Source organism: Salmo salar, chromosome 04 (genome assembly GCF_965601325.2).
Source record: "Salmo salar chromosome 04, fSalSal1, whole genome shotgun sequence".
NCBI classification, from domain to species: domain Eukaryota; kingdom Metazoa; phylum Chordata; class Actinopteri; order Salmoniformes; family Salmonidae; genus Salmo; species Salmo salar.
Genome location: NC_138294.1, coordinates 38,838,797 through 38,854,428, shown reverse-complemented (window position 1 = coordinate 38,854,428; position 15,632 = coordinate 38,838,797). Strand labels below are relative to the sequence as shown.

The following is a 15,632-nucleotide window of genomic DNA, read 5'->3' as shown; positions in this document are numbered from 1 at the left end:
ATCTTTAGATTTAAGTTTGGATTCTACCAATGTAAGTACGCCTACTGTAGTTTCCATTAATGTTGAAAAGTTAGTTGGTATTTACATTGAGGTCTGTAAGCAACCACTGTAAGTTGGCCTACTGCCGTTGCCATTAAGAGGTGAACATACAGTTGATCTTGACAATGAAGTGTGTGGCCTACCACTGTAAGTAGACCTACTGTAGTTACCATTAAAAGCTGAACAGACAGTTGATCTTTACATTGAAGTGTGTAGGCTAACAATGTAACTAGGTCTAGTGTAGTTTCTTGTAACAGGTGAACAGACAGTTGATCTGTACATTGAATTGTGTAGGCTGCCAAATTTAAGTAGACCTACTGTAGTTTCCATTAACGTTGAACAGTTAGTTGGTGTTTACGTTGAACTGTGTAGGTTACCAATGCAACAATACCTACTGTAGTTTCCACTAACAGGTGAACAGTTAGTTTATCTTTAAATTTGAGTGTGTATTCTACCAATGTAATTAGGACTACTGTAGTTTCCATTAACAAGGGAACAGACAGCTGATCTTTACATTGAATTTTGTAGTCTAAGTTTAAGTGGACCTACTGTAGTTTCCATTAACAGGTGAACATACAGTTGATATTTACATTGTAGTGTGTAGGCTACCACTGTAAGTAGACCTACTGAATTTTCCATGAACGGTGAACAGACAGTTGATCTTTACATTAAAGTGAATATTCTACCATTGTAAGTACGCCTACTGTAGTTTCCATTAATGTTTAAGAGTTAGTTGGTGTTTACATTGTAGTGTGTAGACCACCAAAGTAAGTAGACCTTTTGTAGTTTCTATTAACAGGTGAACAGACAGTTGATATTTACTTTGAAGTGTGTAGGCTAAAACTGTAAGTAGACCTACTGTAGTTTCCATTAACAGGTGACCAGACAGCTGATCTTTACATTGAGGTATGTAGGCTACCACAATAAGTAGACCTACTGTAGTTTCCATTAACAGATGTATATACATTTGATATTTACATTGAAGTGTGTAAGGCTAACTCTAAGTAGGTCTGCTGTAGTTTTTGTGAACAGGTGAACAGACAACTGATCTGTACATTGTAGTGTGTAGTCTACCATTGTAAGTAGACCAACTGTAGTTTCCATTAACAGGTGAACAGACAGCTGATCTTTACATTGAGGTATGTAGGCTACCTCTGTAAGGTGGCCTACTGTAGTTTCCATTAAGAGGTGAACAGACAGTCTATCTGTACATTGAATTTTGTAGTCTAACACATTTAAGTAGACCTACTGTAGTTTCCATTAACAGGTTTACAGACATTTGATCTTTACATGGAAGTGTGTAGAATAACACTGTAAGTAGGCCTACGGTATTTTCCGTTAACAGGTGAACCGTTAGTTGATCTTTACATTGAAGTGTGTATTCTGCCAATGTAAGTAGGACTACTGTAGTTTCCAATTCCAGGTGAACAGACAGTTGATCTTTACATTGAAGTGTGTAGACTACTACTGTAATTAGGCCTACTGTAGTTTCCATTAATAGGTGAACAGACGGTTGATGTTTTCATTGAAATGTGTAGACTACCACTGTAAGTAGGCCTACTGTAGTTTCCATTGACAGGTGAACAGACATTTGATCTTTAGATTGAAATGTGTATGCTACCACTAAGTAGGTCTACTGTAATTTCCATTTTTTTGTTTGAGTATACAATGTTTCAGAATTCGCAGGCAACGCAGGTTTGGGAAACCGTGAATGCAAAACATTATTGCATTCAAACAATCTCTTTACAGCTCCACAACAGAAACGTTGAGATACAGCAAATGTTAATACAAAAGAAAACATTGTGCCAACACCTCCTAAGACTTTTGATCAAGTTCGCCATGCATTGCTATTTCCTTTAGATACGGTCTTGGCCTAATTCCAATACTTCAAAACTATACAGCAAATAAGGGTGTCACGCCCTGACCCTAGTAAGATGTCATTTTCTATAGTAGAGTAGGTCAGGGCGTGACAGGGGGGGTGTTTTGGGTTTTTCTATGTTTTCTATTTCTATGTTTTAGTTCTAGTTTTTGTATTTCTATGTTGGGGTTGTTTGGGTTGATCTCCAATTGGAGGCAGCTGATCCTCGTTGCCTCTGATTGGAGATCATATTTAAGTAGGGGTTTTTCTTCCTGGGTTTTTGTGGGTAGTTTTCTGTATGTTTTCTGTATGTCACCTGACGGAACTGTTGTCGGTCGTTTTGTTAAAGTGTATTCATTAAAAAGTAAATATGAGCACTATACACGCTGCGCCTTAGTCCCCTTTAAACGACCCGCGTTACAAAGGGTGTTATTGACACCATAAAAGATGAACATTTTTCAGGCAGCGTTATATTGCTCGTTCACGCGTGCACAGTTTGTAATAACTGTTCATAATAAGGTGTATTACCATAACTGACCGACTGACCTCAGTTCATCTTTCAATCACCCACAATGAGGAGATGGCACGTGGGTATATTCTTCTATAAACCATTATTATGAAAGCTAGATGCCAATCGCCATATAAAGACCAAAGAAAAAAGCCTGGAAAGAGGAGAGATGACTTGAAACAATTCGGTTGACCTTTTTTGTGTGTGGATTAGTTGTCGGAGTAGAGGACCTTGTGCATTTCAGGTAAAATAACAACAACGTTTATATCCCAGGACAAATTAACTAGCAACAGAAAGCTAGCTAAATAGGTCAAATTAGCTAGCAACTGCAAGCTAGCTAGGTAAATTGCCATAAATGTTTAATGCTTTTCGACTTGTTCCCAAATTAATATAATTGGTTCAGAGTTTGTTTTGATATTTCAACCTGTGTGTCGTGAATGCGTTGGGTGTGGGGGGACAAAATCAATTTGCTCATGATGGCGCACGTGGACGTTTGGGCATGGTGTCCTGGACTCAATTAAAAGTGCATCTCTATTGCTCACCCAAATGGCGCGATAGGAATATTTATCATGATGACGCTTTTGTTTTGTTGTGACCACAATATACCATCATGGATTAAACAACTTTTATATACAATAATATGAGGCTAGTTAGAATAACCAAACGTTGGGGAAATAATAGCCTGTAGCCTACTTGGAGCCAGTGATTGGCTAATTCATTCAGAATTTCGGTATATGATCATGTCTAATGCTGTAGGTTGGTGGGCTCAATTATTTTGTCTGTTCCTCTAACATCGTCATTGGAAAAATTATAGAGAATTGAGCCGGCTGGGTCATCGGGGCTAACACGGTGTTGGAAAGCTCTGGCTCCCATATTTGCCTAGGGTTGTTGTTCCACTCCACAAATCAATAGGTCGTTACACAGAGGTTAGATTCACACAGGGACTTACACTGATCATATGCCCTCCATGCACACGTTACTGTAGTAAAGTATATTAATTCATTCCAACGGGCACTGTTGAAAAGTGGCAATCTGTGCATAAAGCGCGTGCGTGAGTTCACGACCCGATGTTTCACAGACAACCACTGCTGTTACTATTGGAATCATATTTAATGATTATAACAACCAACGGCTGACTGACCATCCGCTCACAAAACAAACAACTAGGCTGAACGACTTTTGGAGCCCCTGATCGATCAGCTGTGTTGCCCACAATGCAGTGGTTCCAAAGTGGGCCATCCCATCATGTGAACTTGACTTGGGTTTGTTTACCAAGCAAAGTACAACAGGAAACCGTAGACTAGAGTTACGTACCTACTGACTCTGGATTTGCAATCCTTGTTTTTCGTGTATTTTCACAGTTTCACTTGACAGAGGAGCACCAGTTTCTACTGCTCTCCGGTTTGTGTGGTCTCCTGCTGAGTGAGACAGAATGAAGTTGGCAGTTGTTCTGCTGGCACTCACGCTGGCCTCTGCGTTTGCTGCTGAGGGTAAGATACAATTTTTTTAATTAATTAATGTCCATTACTCTACCTGTGTGCTGCCAAATGTTTACGTAATTCAGCTATTGGTAGTCTACTGCTTTTCATTTCTATGTTGTCTTATAGCTCCTCTGTCATGTTTGGATGTGCGTAATTAGTGTTCAGTTCCTTAGTGTGCTTGCTCAGTAACCATACTTCAAGCCCAGCTTCGTCTGTTCAAATAATATTTGTGGTCACACTAAGTTAAAGGCCTCAGTAACTACAGTTGAATACCTTTTATATAAAAACAACATATGTAGCTACTGTGTATGATGACCACTACCTTGGGCATTAATATAAGGGCATCTGTCAATGTCCCTTCAATCACTAGCCTACATTGCTGTATCAGAATGTTTCTCTAAGGTAACCACTGTTTTGGGGTCTTCCCTCCTGTGCAGAGTCGTGTGTGGGTCGCTGTCACAGCTTCAACCCCATGTCCAAGTGCCAGTGTGACTCCATGTGTCGCTACTACAGCAGCTGCTGCATGGACTTCAACAGTGCCTGCCCTAGGAAGAGTAAGAGAGATGCTCTGCTTCTCATGATATTATGGCTCCCTGGAAATTATGATCTTATGTATATCATATTTTTAAGGGATGTGTCTGAAATGGCACCCTATTTATTTTATAGAGCACTACTTTTGACTTCGGGCCCGCAGTCAAAAGTAGTGGACAATAAAGGGTAAAGGGTGCCATTTTGGACATAACCAGGACCAGGGTTAGTTTAAGGAAGTTTGATAAAGTAAAAAAATGCCACATAGAATCAAACCACTGTCCATATAAAGTTTCTAATATAAATCTGTGGCATTCTCTCCTCAGTTGCCCGCGGTGACACATTTGATGCCCCAGAGGACGATGTAGTGAACACCCCCATTACAGCAGTTAACACCAACCCTGGGACCATGGTTGACCCAGAGACCACAAACATTCCCCCAGTTATGAACACAACTGCTGTCCCCACCACCACCCTGGCCCCGACCACCACCATCCACACCCCCACCCCCCCCCCTGACCCCGAGGCAGTGCCCTGCAGCGGGAAGCCCTTCGACGCCTTTCTCCAGCTCAAGAACGGATCCATCTATGCCTTCAGAGGTGAGGAGGAATGTGTAAGGGCAAATACCAGAAAAGTTATTGATGCTATGGACTAGTGACCTGGGGATAATTCCAAAGCCTACAATCCAAAAAGAGCACGGTTGAAAATTGTCTGTGCTCCTAATTAGGTATAGGTATGATATGAATAGAACACATAACATTCAAAATGGCTCCTACATTGTAGCTGCAAGTCGCAAAACAATTACATTTTCATAAATGTCAAGGGAGCCTAAATAAAGCATAGCCACCTAACATTGAACCTGGTTGGTTAGCATCCAGCAGATTCATGCAGGGTAGTAACGACATGATTTGGTACTGTTCATTGTTGTTTAACTAGCTAACGTTAGCTGGCTGGCTTGTTAGCAAATGTTAAGTGTATGATCTTACACATTGTTTACATCAAATCAAATGTATTTATATAGCTCTTCTTACATCAGCTGATATCTCAAAGTGCTGTACAGAAACCCAGCCTAAAACCCCAAACAGCAAGCAATGCAGGTGTAGAAGCACAGTGGCTAGGAAAAAATCCCTAGAAAGGCCAAAACCTAGGAAGAAACCTAGAGAGGAAGCAGGCTATGAGGGGTGGCCAGTCCTCTTCTTGCTGTGCCGGGTGGAGATTATAACAGAACATGGCCAAGATGTTCAAATGTTCATAAATGACCAGCATGGTCAAATAATAATAATCACAGTAGTTGTCGAGAGTGCAACAAGTCAGCACCTCAAGAGTAAATGTCAGTTGGCTTTTCATAGCCGATCATTGAGAGTATCTCTACCGCTCCTGCTGTCTCAAGAGAGTTGAAAACAGCAGGTCTGGGACAGGTAGCACATCCGGTGAACAGGTCAGGGTTCCATAGCCGCAGGCAGAACAGTTGAAACTGGAGCAGCAGCACGGCCAGGTGGATTGGGGAGAGCAAGGATTCATCATGCCAGGTAGTCCTGAGGCATGGTCCTAGGGCACAGGTCCAGAGAGCGAGAGCGAGAGAGAAAATACTTAAATTCACACCGGATAAGACCGGAGAAATACTCCAGATATAATAGGCTGATCCTAGCCCCCCGACACAAACTACTGCAGCATAAATACTGGAGGCTGAGACAGGAGGGGTCAGGAGACACTGTGGCCCCATCCGATGACACCCCGGACAGGGCCAAACAGGCAGGATATAACCCCACCCACTTTGCCAAAGCACAGCCCCCACACCACTAGAGGAATACCTTCAACCACCAACTTACCATCCTGAGACATGCTGAGTATAGCCCACAAAGATCTCCGCCACGGCACAACCCAAGGGGGGGCGCAAACCCAGACAGGAAGACCACGTCAGTGACTCAACCCACTCAAGTGACGCACCCCTCCTAGGGACGTCATGGAAGAGCACCAGTAAGCCAGTGACTCAGCCCCGGTAATAGGGTTAGAGGCAGAGAATCCCAGTGGAGAGAGGGTAACCGGCCAGGCAGAGACAGCAAAGGCGGTTCGTTGCTCCAGTGCCTTTCTGATCACCTTCACACTCCTGGGCCAGACTACCCTCAATCATCTGACCTACTGAAGAGATGATTCTTCAGTAAACATTAAAGGTTGAGACAGAGTCTGCGTCTCTCACATGGGTAGGCAGACCATTCCATAAAAATGGAGCTCTATAGTAGAAAGCTCTGCCTCCAGCTGTTTGCTTAGAAATTCTAGGGACAATTAGGAGGTCTGCGTCTTGTGACCGTAGCGTACGTGTAGGTATATACGGCAGGACCAAATCGGAAATATAGGTAGGAGCAAGCCCATGTAATGCTTTGAAGGTTAGCAGTAAAACCTTGAAATCAGCCCTTGCCTTAACAGGAAGCCAGTGTAGGGAGGCTAGCACTGGAGTAATATGATAACATTTTTGGTTCTAGTCAGGATTCTAGCAGCCGTATTTAGCACTAACTGAAGTTTATTTAGTGCTTTATCGGGTTGCCGGAAAGTTGAGCATTGCAGTAGTCTAACCTAGTAGTGACAAAAGCATGGATACATTTTTCTGCATCATTTTTGGACAGAAAGTTTCATATTTTTACAATGTTACGTAGATGGAAAAAAGCTGTCTTGAAACAGTCTTGATATGTTCGTCAAAAGAGAGATCAGGGTCCAGAGTAACGCCAAGGTCCTTAATGGTTTTATTTGAGATGACTGTACAACCATCAAGATTAATTGTCAGATTCAACAGAAGATCTCTTTGTTTCTTGGGACCTAGAACAAGCATCTCTGTTCTGTCCGAGTTTAAAAGTAGAAAGTTTGCAGCCATCCACTTCCTTATGTGTGAAACACAGACTTCTAGCTAGGGCAATTTTGGGGCTTCAACATGTTTCATTGAAATGTACAGCTGTGTGTCATCCACATAGCAGTGAAAGTTAACATTATGTTTTCGAATGACATCCCCAAGAGGTAAAATATATAGTGAAAACTATAGTGGTCCTAAAATGGAACCTTGAGGAACACCGAAATTTACAGTTGATTTGTCAGAGGACAAACCATTCACAGAGACAAACTGATATCTTTCTGACAGAAAAGATCTAAACCAGGCCAGAACTTGTCTGTGTAGACCAATTTGGGTTTCCAATCTCTCCAAAAGAATGTGGTGAAGCAGCACTAAGATCTGTTTTTTATCCGGCCGTGAAAATACTGCCCCCTATCCCAAACAGGTTAACTTCTTGCAGATTAGTGGGACGCTAGCAACAATTTCCGGTAAAATTGCAGAGCGCCAAAATCAAATTAAATTACTATAAATATTAACTTCTTTGGGATGGGGGCAGTATTTTCACGGCCGGATAAAAAAAATGTACCCGATTTAATCTGCTTACTACTCCTGCCCAGAAACTAGAATATGCATATAGTTAGTAGATTTGGATAGAAAACACCCTAACGTTTCTAAAACTGTTTGAATGGTGTCTGTGAGTATAACAGAACTCATATGGCAGGCCAAAACCTGAGAAGATTCCATGCAGGAAGTGCCCTGTCTGACAATTTGTTGTCCTTCTGTTGCACCTCTATGAACATTACAGCATCTGTGCTGTAACGTGACACTTTCTAAGGCTTCCATTGGCTCTCTAAAGCTGCCAGAAAGTGGAATGGGGTGTCTGCTGTCTCTGGGCAAAGTATAGGAGCAGAGTTTGTAGGTGGTCAGCCTGGGGACAGTGAGACTGGAGATGCACGGTCACGAGAACTCGCCATGTTTCTCTTTCTCTCTTTGAATGAATACAACGTTGCCCGGTTGATTTTAAACAGCGTTTGACATTAACCTCTATGGGCTAGGTGGGACGCTTGCGTCCCACCTACGTAACAGCCACTGGCAGCCTGTGGCGCGATTTTCAAAACGTTAAAAATCCTATTACTTCAATTTCTCAAACATATGACTATTTTACAGCTATTTAAAGACAAGACTCTCGTTAATCTAACCACACTGTCCGATTTCAAAAAGGCTTTACAACGAAAGCAGAACATTAGATTATGTCAGCAGAGTACCAAGCCAGAAATAATCAGACACCCATTTTTCAAGCCAGCATATAATGTCACCAAAACCCAGAAGACAGCTAAATGCAGCACTCACCTTTGATGATCTTCATCAGATGACAACCCTAGGACATTATGTTATACAATACATGCATGTTTTGTTCAATCAAGTTCATATTTATATCAAAAACCAGCTTTTTACATTAGCATGTGACGTTCAGAACTAGCATACCCCCCGCAAACTTCCGGGGAATTCGCTAACATTTTACTAAATTACTCACGATAAACGTTCACAAAAAGCATAACAATTATTTTAAGAATTATAGATACAGACCTCCTCTATGCACTCGATATGTCCGATTTTAAAATAGCTTTTTGGTGAAAGCACATTTTGCAATATTCTAAGTACATAGCCCAGGCATCACGGGCTCGCTATTTAGACACCCGGCAAGTTTAGCACTCACCATAATCATATTTACTATTATAAAAGTTTGATTACCTTTTGTTGTCTTCGTCAGAATGCACACCCAGGACTGCTACTTCAATAACAAATGTTGGTTTGGTCCAAAATAATCCATCGTTATATCCGAATAGCGGCGTTTTGTTCGTGCGTTCCAGACACTATCCGAAATAGTAAAGAAGTGTCGCGCGCATGGCGCAATTCGTGACAATAAAATTCTAAATATTCCATTACCGTACTTCGAAGCATGTCAACCGCTGTTTAAAATCAATTTTTACGACATTTTTCTCATAGAAAAGCGATAATATTCCGACAGGGAATCTCCTTTTCGGCAAACAGAGGAAAAAATCCCAAAGGCGGGGGCGGTCGGGTCATGCGCCTAAGCCCAGTGTCCCTTGATCGGCCACTTGAGAAAGGCGATAATGTGTTTCAGCCTGGGGCTGGAATGACGACATTCTGTTTTTTCCCGGGCTCTGAGCGCCTATGGACGACGTGGGAAGTGTCACGTTAGAGCAGAGATCCTTAGTAAATGATAGAGATGGAAAAGAAGTTCAAGAAATGGTCAGACAGGCCACTTCCTGTAAAGGAATCTCTCAGGTTTTGACCTGCCATTTGAGTTCTGTTATACTCACAGACACCATTCAAACAGTTTTAGAAAATTTAGGGTGTTTTCTATCCATATGTAATAAGTATATGCATATTCTAGTTACTGGGTAGGAGTGGTAACCAGATTAAATCGGGTACGTTTTTTATCCACCCGTGTCAATACTGCCCCCTAGCCCTAACAGGTTAATCTAAGTACGGTAATGGAAGATTTTGAAATATTTTGTCACAAAATGCGCTCGCACGTTACCTTTCGGATAGTGACCTGAACGCACGAACAAAACGGAGGTATTTGGATATAACTATGGATTATTTGGAACCAAAACAACATTTGTTGTTGAAGTAGAAGTCCTGGGAGTGCATTCTGATAAAGAACAGCCAAAGTAATCTAATTTTTCTAATAGTAATTCTGAGTTTAGGTGACCCCAAACTTGGTGGGAGCCAAAATAGCTAGCCTGTGATGGCCGAGCTATGTACTCAGAACATTGCAAAATGTGCTTTCGCCGAAAGCTATTTTAAAATCTGACACCGCGATTGCATAAAGGAGTTCTGTATCTATAATTCTTAAAATAATTATGTATTTTTTCAACGTTTATCGTGAGTAATTTAGTAAATTCACCGGAAGTTTGCGGTGGGTATGCTAGTTTTGAACATCACATGCTAATGTAAAAAGCTGTTTTTTTTTATAAATATGAACTTCATTGAACAAAACATGCATGTATTGTTTAACATAATGTCCTAGGAGTGTCATCTGATGAAGGTCATCAAAGATTAGTGCTGCATTTAGCTGTGGTTTTGGTTTTTGTGACATATATGCTTGCTTTGAAAATGGCTGTGTGATTATTTTTGGGAGGGTACTCTCCTGACATAATCTAATGTTTTGCTTTCGCTGTAAAGCCTTTTTGAAATCGGACAATGTGGTTAGATAAAGGAGAGTCTTGTCTTTAAAATGGTGTAAAATAGTCATATGTTTGAGAAATTGAATTTATAGCATTTTTGAGGTGTTTGTATTTCGCGCCACTCTATACCATTGGATATTGGTGAGGCGTTCCGCTAGCGGAACGTCTGTCCCTAACAGGTTGCACTTTAGTCTAGTAAACTCGACTGAGGAAAACCGTGTGTGTACCTTTTTGAAGGATAAAGTTGACCGAAGATGAGAAAATAACATTTCCCTATCAAATGACCATTGGTACGTCTGATGTTTCCAGTCTAACAGACAACTCCCAGAACAAAAGAAACATATTACAACTACTAAGAACATGGTGACTTTTGGTGGACAACAAAAGACTTACACAACCAGAGACTTTCTGTCGAACTATTCGTCACAGACTGATCGGGCGATTTCACCAGAGAGAGACAACAAAGACATACAAGCGTAAATATGTACATTATGTTTCTAAATCCGAATGAGCGGTTGTTAGGGTGCTAAATATCCATATTTCCGATGAGCGTATTATTCAACTGTCTGTACGATAGTTGAACTCCTTTGTCTCCTTCTCCCGCTCTTTTTCCCCCACCCCTTTTCATTGTGTACCAAGCCGTCATATCGGGTTAATCCACTAGGGACTTTTCATTGCATTGGTTGTAATCAACATATAATCTATCCTGTGTGTGTGTGTTTATGTAATTCTGTGTGGTTAGTTAGTAAATAAATAATTAAGCCAATTTGTGTATCGCTGATTCATCATGGAGACTAGGGTTCATGCAGATTCATAGGATATTACAATGTTCAGAATGAGACTGAAATAGGAGCAAATGATTGATGGATAGTATATCGAGAGATTCTGATATTTTTGAGTTCATTCCGGAAACCGTAACTGGTTAAATAAACTTTTCCCGTGGTGCCCTAGATTACTACTTTTTCATTTTTATTTACTTTTTTAAACACTGCCACTTAGTGTCATTGAAATGTAATTTTTCTTATGTTTTATTTTGATTTTTTTTTTTACTTTTAGAATGATGGTCAAATATATCTCTCACACAGCAACTCCACTCCCACTTGTCTCAAATTCCACATACCAACCCTCAACTTCCCTCAGCCCATCCCATCTATCTCTACCACCCACTTCGGGTTTCTACGCCACACATCTTTCAACTATGCTGTGGTGTTTAACGTACAATTTCAATCTATCGAATAGAATCCACAGATTGCGAGTTGAAGATAAATACTTTTACTAAGAGTATTAGTTAATTGACTGACCCGATCTCTCCAGATCTCCTAACAGTACTATTTCTAGGGTCAATTTTAGATCAATGCTATGCATTTTCAGCCATTCCTGAACCTGAGACCAGAAACAGGCCACCTGAGGGCAATACAAAAATAAATGGTCTATTGATGCTATATCCTCACAACAAAATCTGCAGAGCTTCAATGATTTTATTCCCCAAATATTCAACATTTTGTTGGTGGCAAGAACTCTATATAATTTTAGCTGAAAAGCATGAAGTCTTGAATCTTGCGTTGTTTTATATATCAACTCATACCATGGAATCGGTACATCAAAAATCTCTTCCTGTCACGGTTGTCGTCTGGAATGGAGGACCAAAACGCAGCAGGAATGTGGATGCTCATCTTGATTTATTTTAAAATAAAGTAAACACCAAAATAACAAACAACGAAGAACTAACGATCAACACAACAGTCTTGTCATGCTTACACACGCAAAACAAGAAACAATCTCCCACAAACACTAAACCAAACACATACCCATATATAGGACTCTCAATCAGAGGCAATGAGAAAGCACCTGCCTCCAATTGAGAGTCCAAACCCCCACTAACCTAAACATAGAAACACAACTAACTAGACTAAACATTAACATAGAACAGTGCCCAAAAACCCCGGAATACATAAATCAAATACCCTTCTACAAAACCACCACCCCGAACCACATAAAACTAATACCCTCTGCCACATCCTGACCAACCTACAATAACAAATAACCCTTATACTGGTCAGGACGTGACACTTCCCAACTATTTTTGCAATCTGTATGGCACAGTTGTCAACATCCTGGTCCTCAAATGAAACTGGGATACTTTCCTATTTAAAATATTTTTTGTTCCTCTGACAGTTTTGATCCTTTATTTTGGGCAGACGGACCAGTTCCCTACCTCCTCCAACGGACACCCGCCCCCTCCATTTTTGGGGCAATGCTGTAATCAATTGGTTGTACTCTTGGATTGAGCAGACCTTTCCGTACAATTGATAACTCCCTGAAGAACATAACTCTACCATTCCAATTTACAATATAATTTAAGAGCAAAATACCCTTTTCAAACAACTTTCCCATAAATACAGGTATTTTATCAACCAGCACATTTGAGTTCAGCCATAATTATTTTTTGTAATATTTGTTCTATCTTTTCAGGGGGATGAATTTGAAATTGTAGCCAGCTTTGCAATGCTTGTTTGAAAAAGAGAGCTACTTTGAAAAAAAGTATAATTTTCAATTAATCGAAAGTGAGACATGGCAATCTGCACAAAGGCAAAAAGACCATTTTTAAACAATGGATGAGCTTTTCTTAGTAATCTACTCATTCCTGACTATTTGCACATTCAGATTGGCATTTTTGTTAATTAATATCACACCCTTTGCGTTCCATTGTCCATGACATGAAATTATTTCACCACCCCATTCCTTTTTCCACGCAACTTCATCTAAGGATGTAGAGTGAGTTTCCTGTAAACAGTATGTTATTCCTTTTCTTTTAGCCACGTAAAACTAATCTTATTTTTTTATAATCTGCTAAACCGTTACAATTATAATTGGCTATACTTATTTCACCCCTTACCATAACTAGATACTGTTCTCAGTCTAAATTGACCATAATTAGTGCTTGTAAAGTTACAGCCATCAGAGGTATTGTGAAGGTCAAAACTTGAGCTTTCATATGTCTGATATTTAGAATTCAAGAAATAGGTTCTAGCAATATTTGTTTTATTCCTTTGCCTGTGAGCCAATGCCACAGATGTTATAAAATTGAGACAAGATATGTGTCTCAAATCTGAGTAGGTTGATGTGTATGATATTGGATGTGATATAGTGAGAGTGTATACAATGTCTGAGAGTAAGACTATGTGTGATGTCCAAATAAATAATAACTGCCAATTTGCATGGTTGAGTGTCTGTGTTTAACATGTAGTGCGTATAACCTTAATATTCATGATGATGATTGTAATCCATATCGTATCACCGTCATAGTTGCATCATAATTACCTTTAACATAATTGAAAAAACACATCCCAGCATTTCCATAGCAATTGACGTTTCACATGATCATGAAAGAGACCTTGCATTACTCTAGAGACGGCTTCATTGCAGTACAAATGTATTCCGTACAATATGTTATTATTCCCTAATGCCCCTATTCTGATATCTTCCCCTTGCTTGTTGTAAACATATATAAACTTGTAGACAAATACATAAAGATAGACAAACAATAAACACATTAAATTATGAAACAGTTTGACAATAGAGAAAGAGGGAGAAGAGAAGAGCGAGTGAGAGAAGAGAGCGAGATCAGGTGTGTGTATGTATAAGTCCGTATGTGTAAGTAAGCATGTAATTGAGTATGTGTGTTCATATCCAATTCATAATGTTTAGATATTTTTACAGTTCCCATACCTTCAGGTTACGAAAAAAAAGAAGTCCCTGAAGAATTTTCAGTACAGCCACGGTGTTATGGAGCTGTCTCGGAAATAGCTGTCCATCTATAAAGAGTTTGTCCACAATGATACACGCACACCTACCATCCTTCCTTTGTTGTCTTTGAACCGGATGCAGTCTCTTACGACGTTTGTTCATCTCCCTTGGAAATTGGTCATTGAGACCAAATTTGGTCCCTTTAAGCTCCCTTCCCCTGCTTTTGATCAGCTCCTTTTGTTGGTAGTGTTCAAATTTTGCGATGATTGGTCTTGTCGCTCCAAGTCTGTGTACTTGGTGGAAGGCCACCTTTTTTACAGTCTCTATAGGAAGTTTCAAGGCGGATTGCATGAATTCTCTGATCGCGCCCTCTGGATTATTGAATACTTCCTCAGGAATCCCAGAAAAAATGTGATTTTTCACGTGTGCTACGACTTTGTATGTCTACCTTGGCTGTGAGTGTCTTGTTTTCTATTTGGAGTGTGAGAATTTCACTCTGGCTGAACTCCAAACTCCCCCTCAGCCCTGCTACCTCCTCACACAACTTTTACAGTGTTGCATGGATTCCAGCCAGAGCACTAGCCTCTACCTTATTGGTAAGTAAATCGTCCGTGTCTGTAGATTAATCTGTTTCTCTTTTTTTGTTAGGTTAAAGTTATTTTGTGAGGTGGTCGGATCTTTCCATGATGGAGTATGTTGATCCTCCATAGCGTAAAGCTGTTGGTGCTCGTCGATTTCCCTCAGGAAATCCTTAGTATCCAGATTGGCTCTTTACTGCAACCAGTTGTTTTACGAAAAGATAACAATGAGTCTTTCCCACGATGACAACAGGTGTCTGCAGTACAGCCAGCTAGCACTCGCGGAAACCACTCAAAAAAAGGAACAAAAACTTGCAGTCCCAGCCATAAAGGCTACCCACATTGTGGAATTCTTAGCAACAAAACTTTAGTTCGGATTAAAATCGATTTAATGAAAATGTTTTAATATAAACAACAAATTGAGTGTAGACAGTGCAATGTCCTGTTGCACTCTCTGATGTATCTCTGTGATATATCTCTCTTTCTCTGTATGTTTACTACAGCCCCGTCGATTACTACTTAATTAATTATTATGTGATTCATTTAATCACGTAATAATTGAACATGATATGTAATTATTCAATGAATAGCTGTCATCACATTAATGGTAGTCACATCACGACACCCATTATACACTTCATATGTTACTTTACCAAATCTCCAGTAAACCATTATACATTCATACAGCATATTCGGTAATAGTACTCTCTCCTTTCATATCTTTGCATACATTGACTCCCTACACAATGTTATATCAACATAGGTATTCACATCCACACCACCCCATGTGCATCTTGCTACCCCACGGTTCTCTTGCCGCTTCTTCCTATAAATATATAATAACACCTTGTGCTAGTAGT

General features: G+C 40.2%; 1 protein-coding gene across 1 annotated transcript in view; it reads left to right on the top strand.

Annotated features, from left to right (window-relative positions):
• The first annotated feature begins 3,736 nt into the window (after positions 1 to 3,736).
• vtnb (vitronectin b) overlaps positions 3,737 to 15,632 on the top strand; it is a 46,047-nt gene continuing 34,151 nt past the window's right edge. Inside the window, exons 1-3 of the mRNA XM_014195781.3 lie at positions 3,737 to 3,895; positions 4,324 to 4,440; positions 4,741 to 5,013. Of these exons, the coding sequence (XP_014051256.3) occupies positions 3,838 to 3,895; positions 4,324 to 4,440; positions 4,741 to 5,013 (448 nt within the window). The 5' untranslated portion in view covers positions 3,737 to 3,837. The remainder of the gene's footprint in view (positions 3,896 to 4,323; positions 4,441 to 4,740; positions 5,014 to 15,632) is intronic.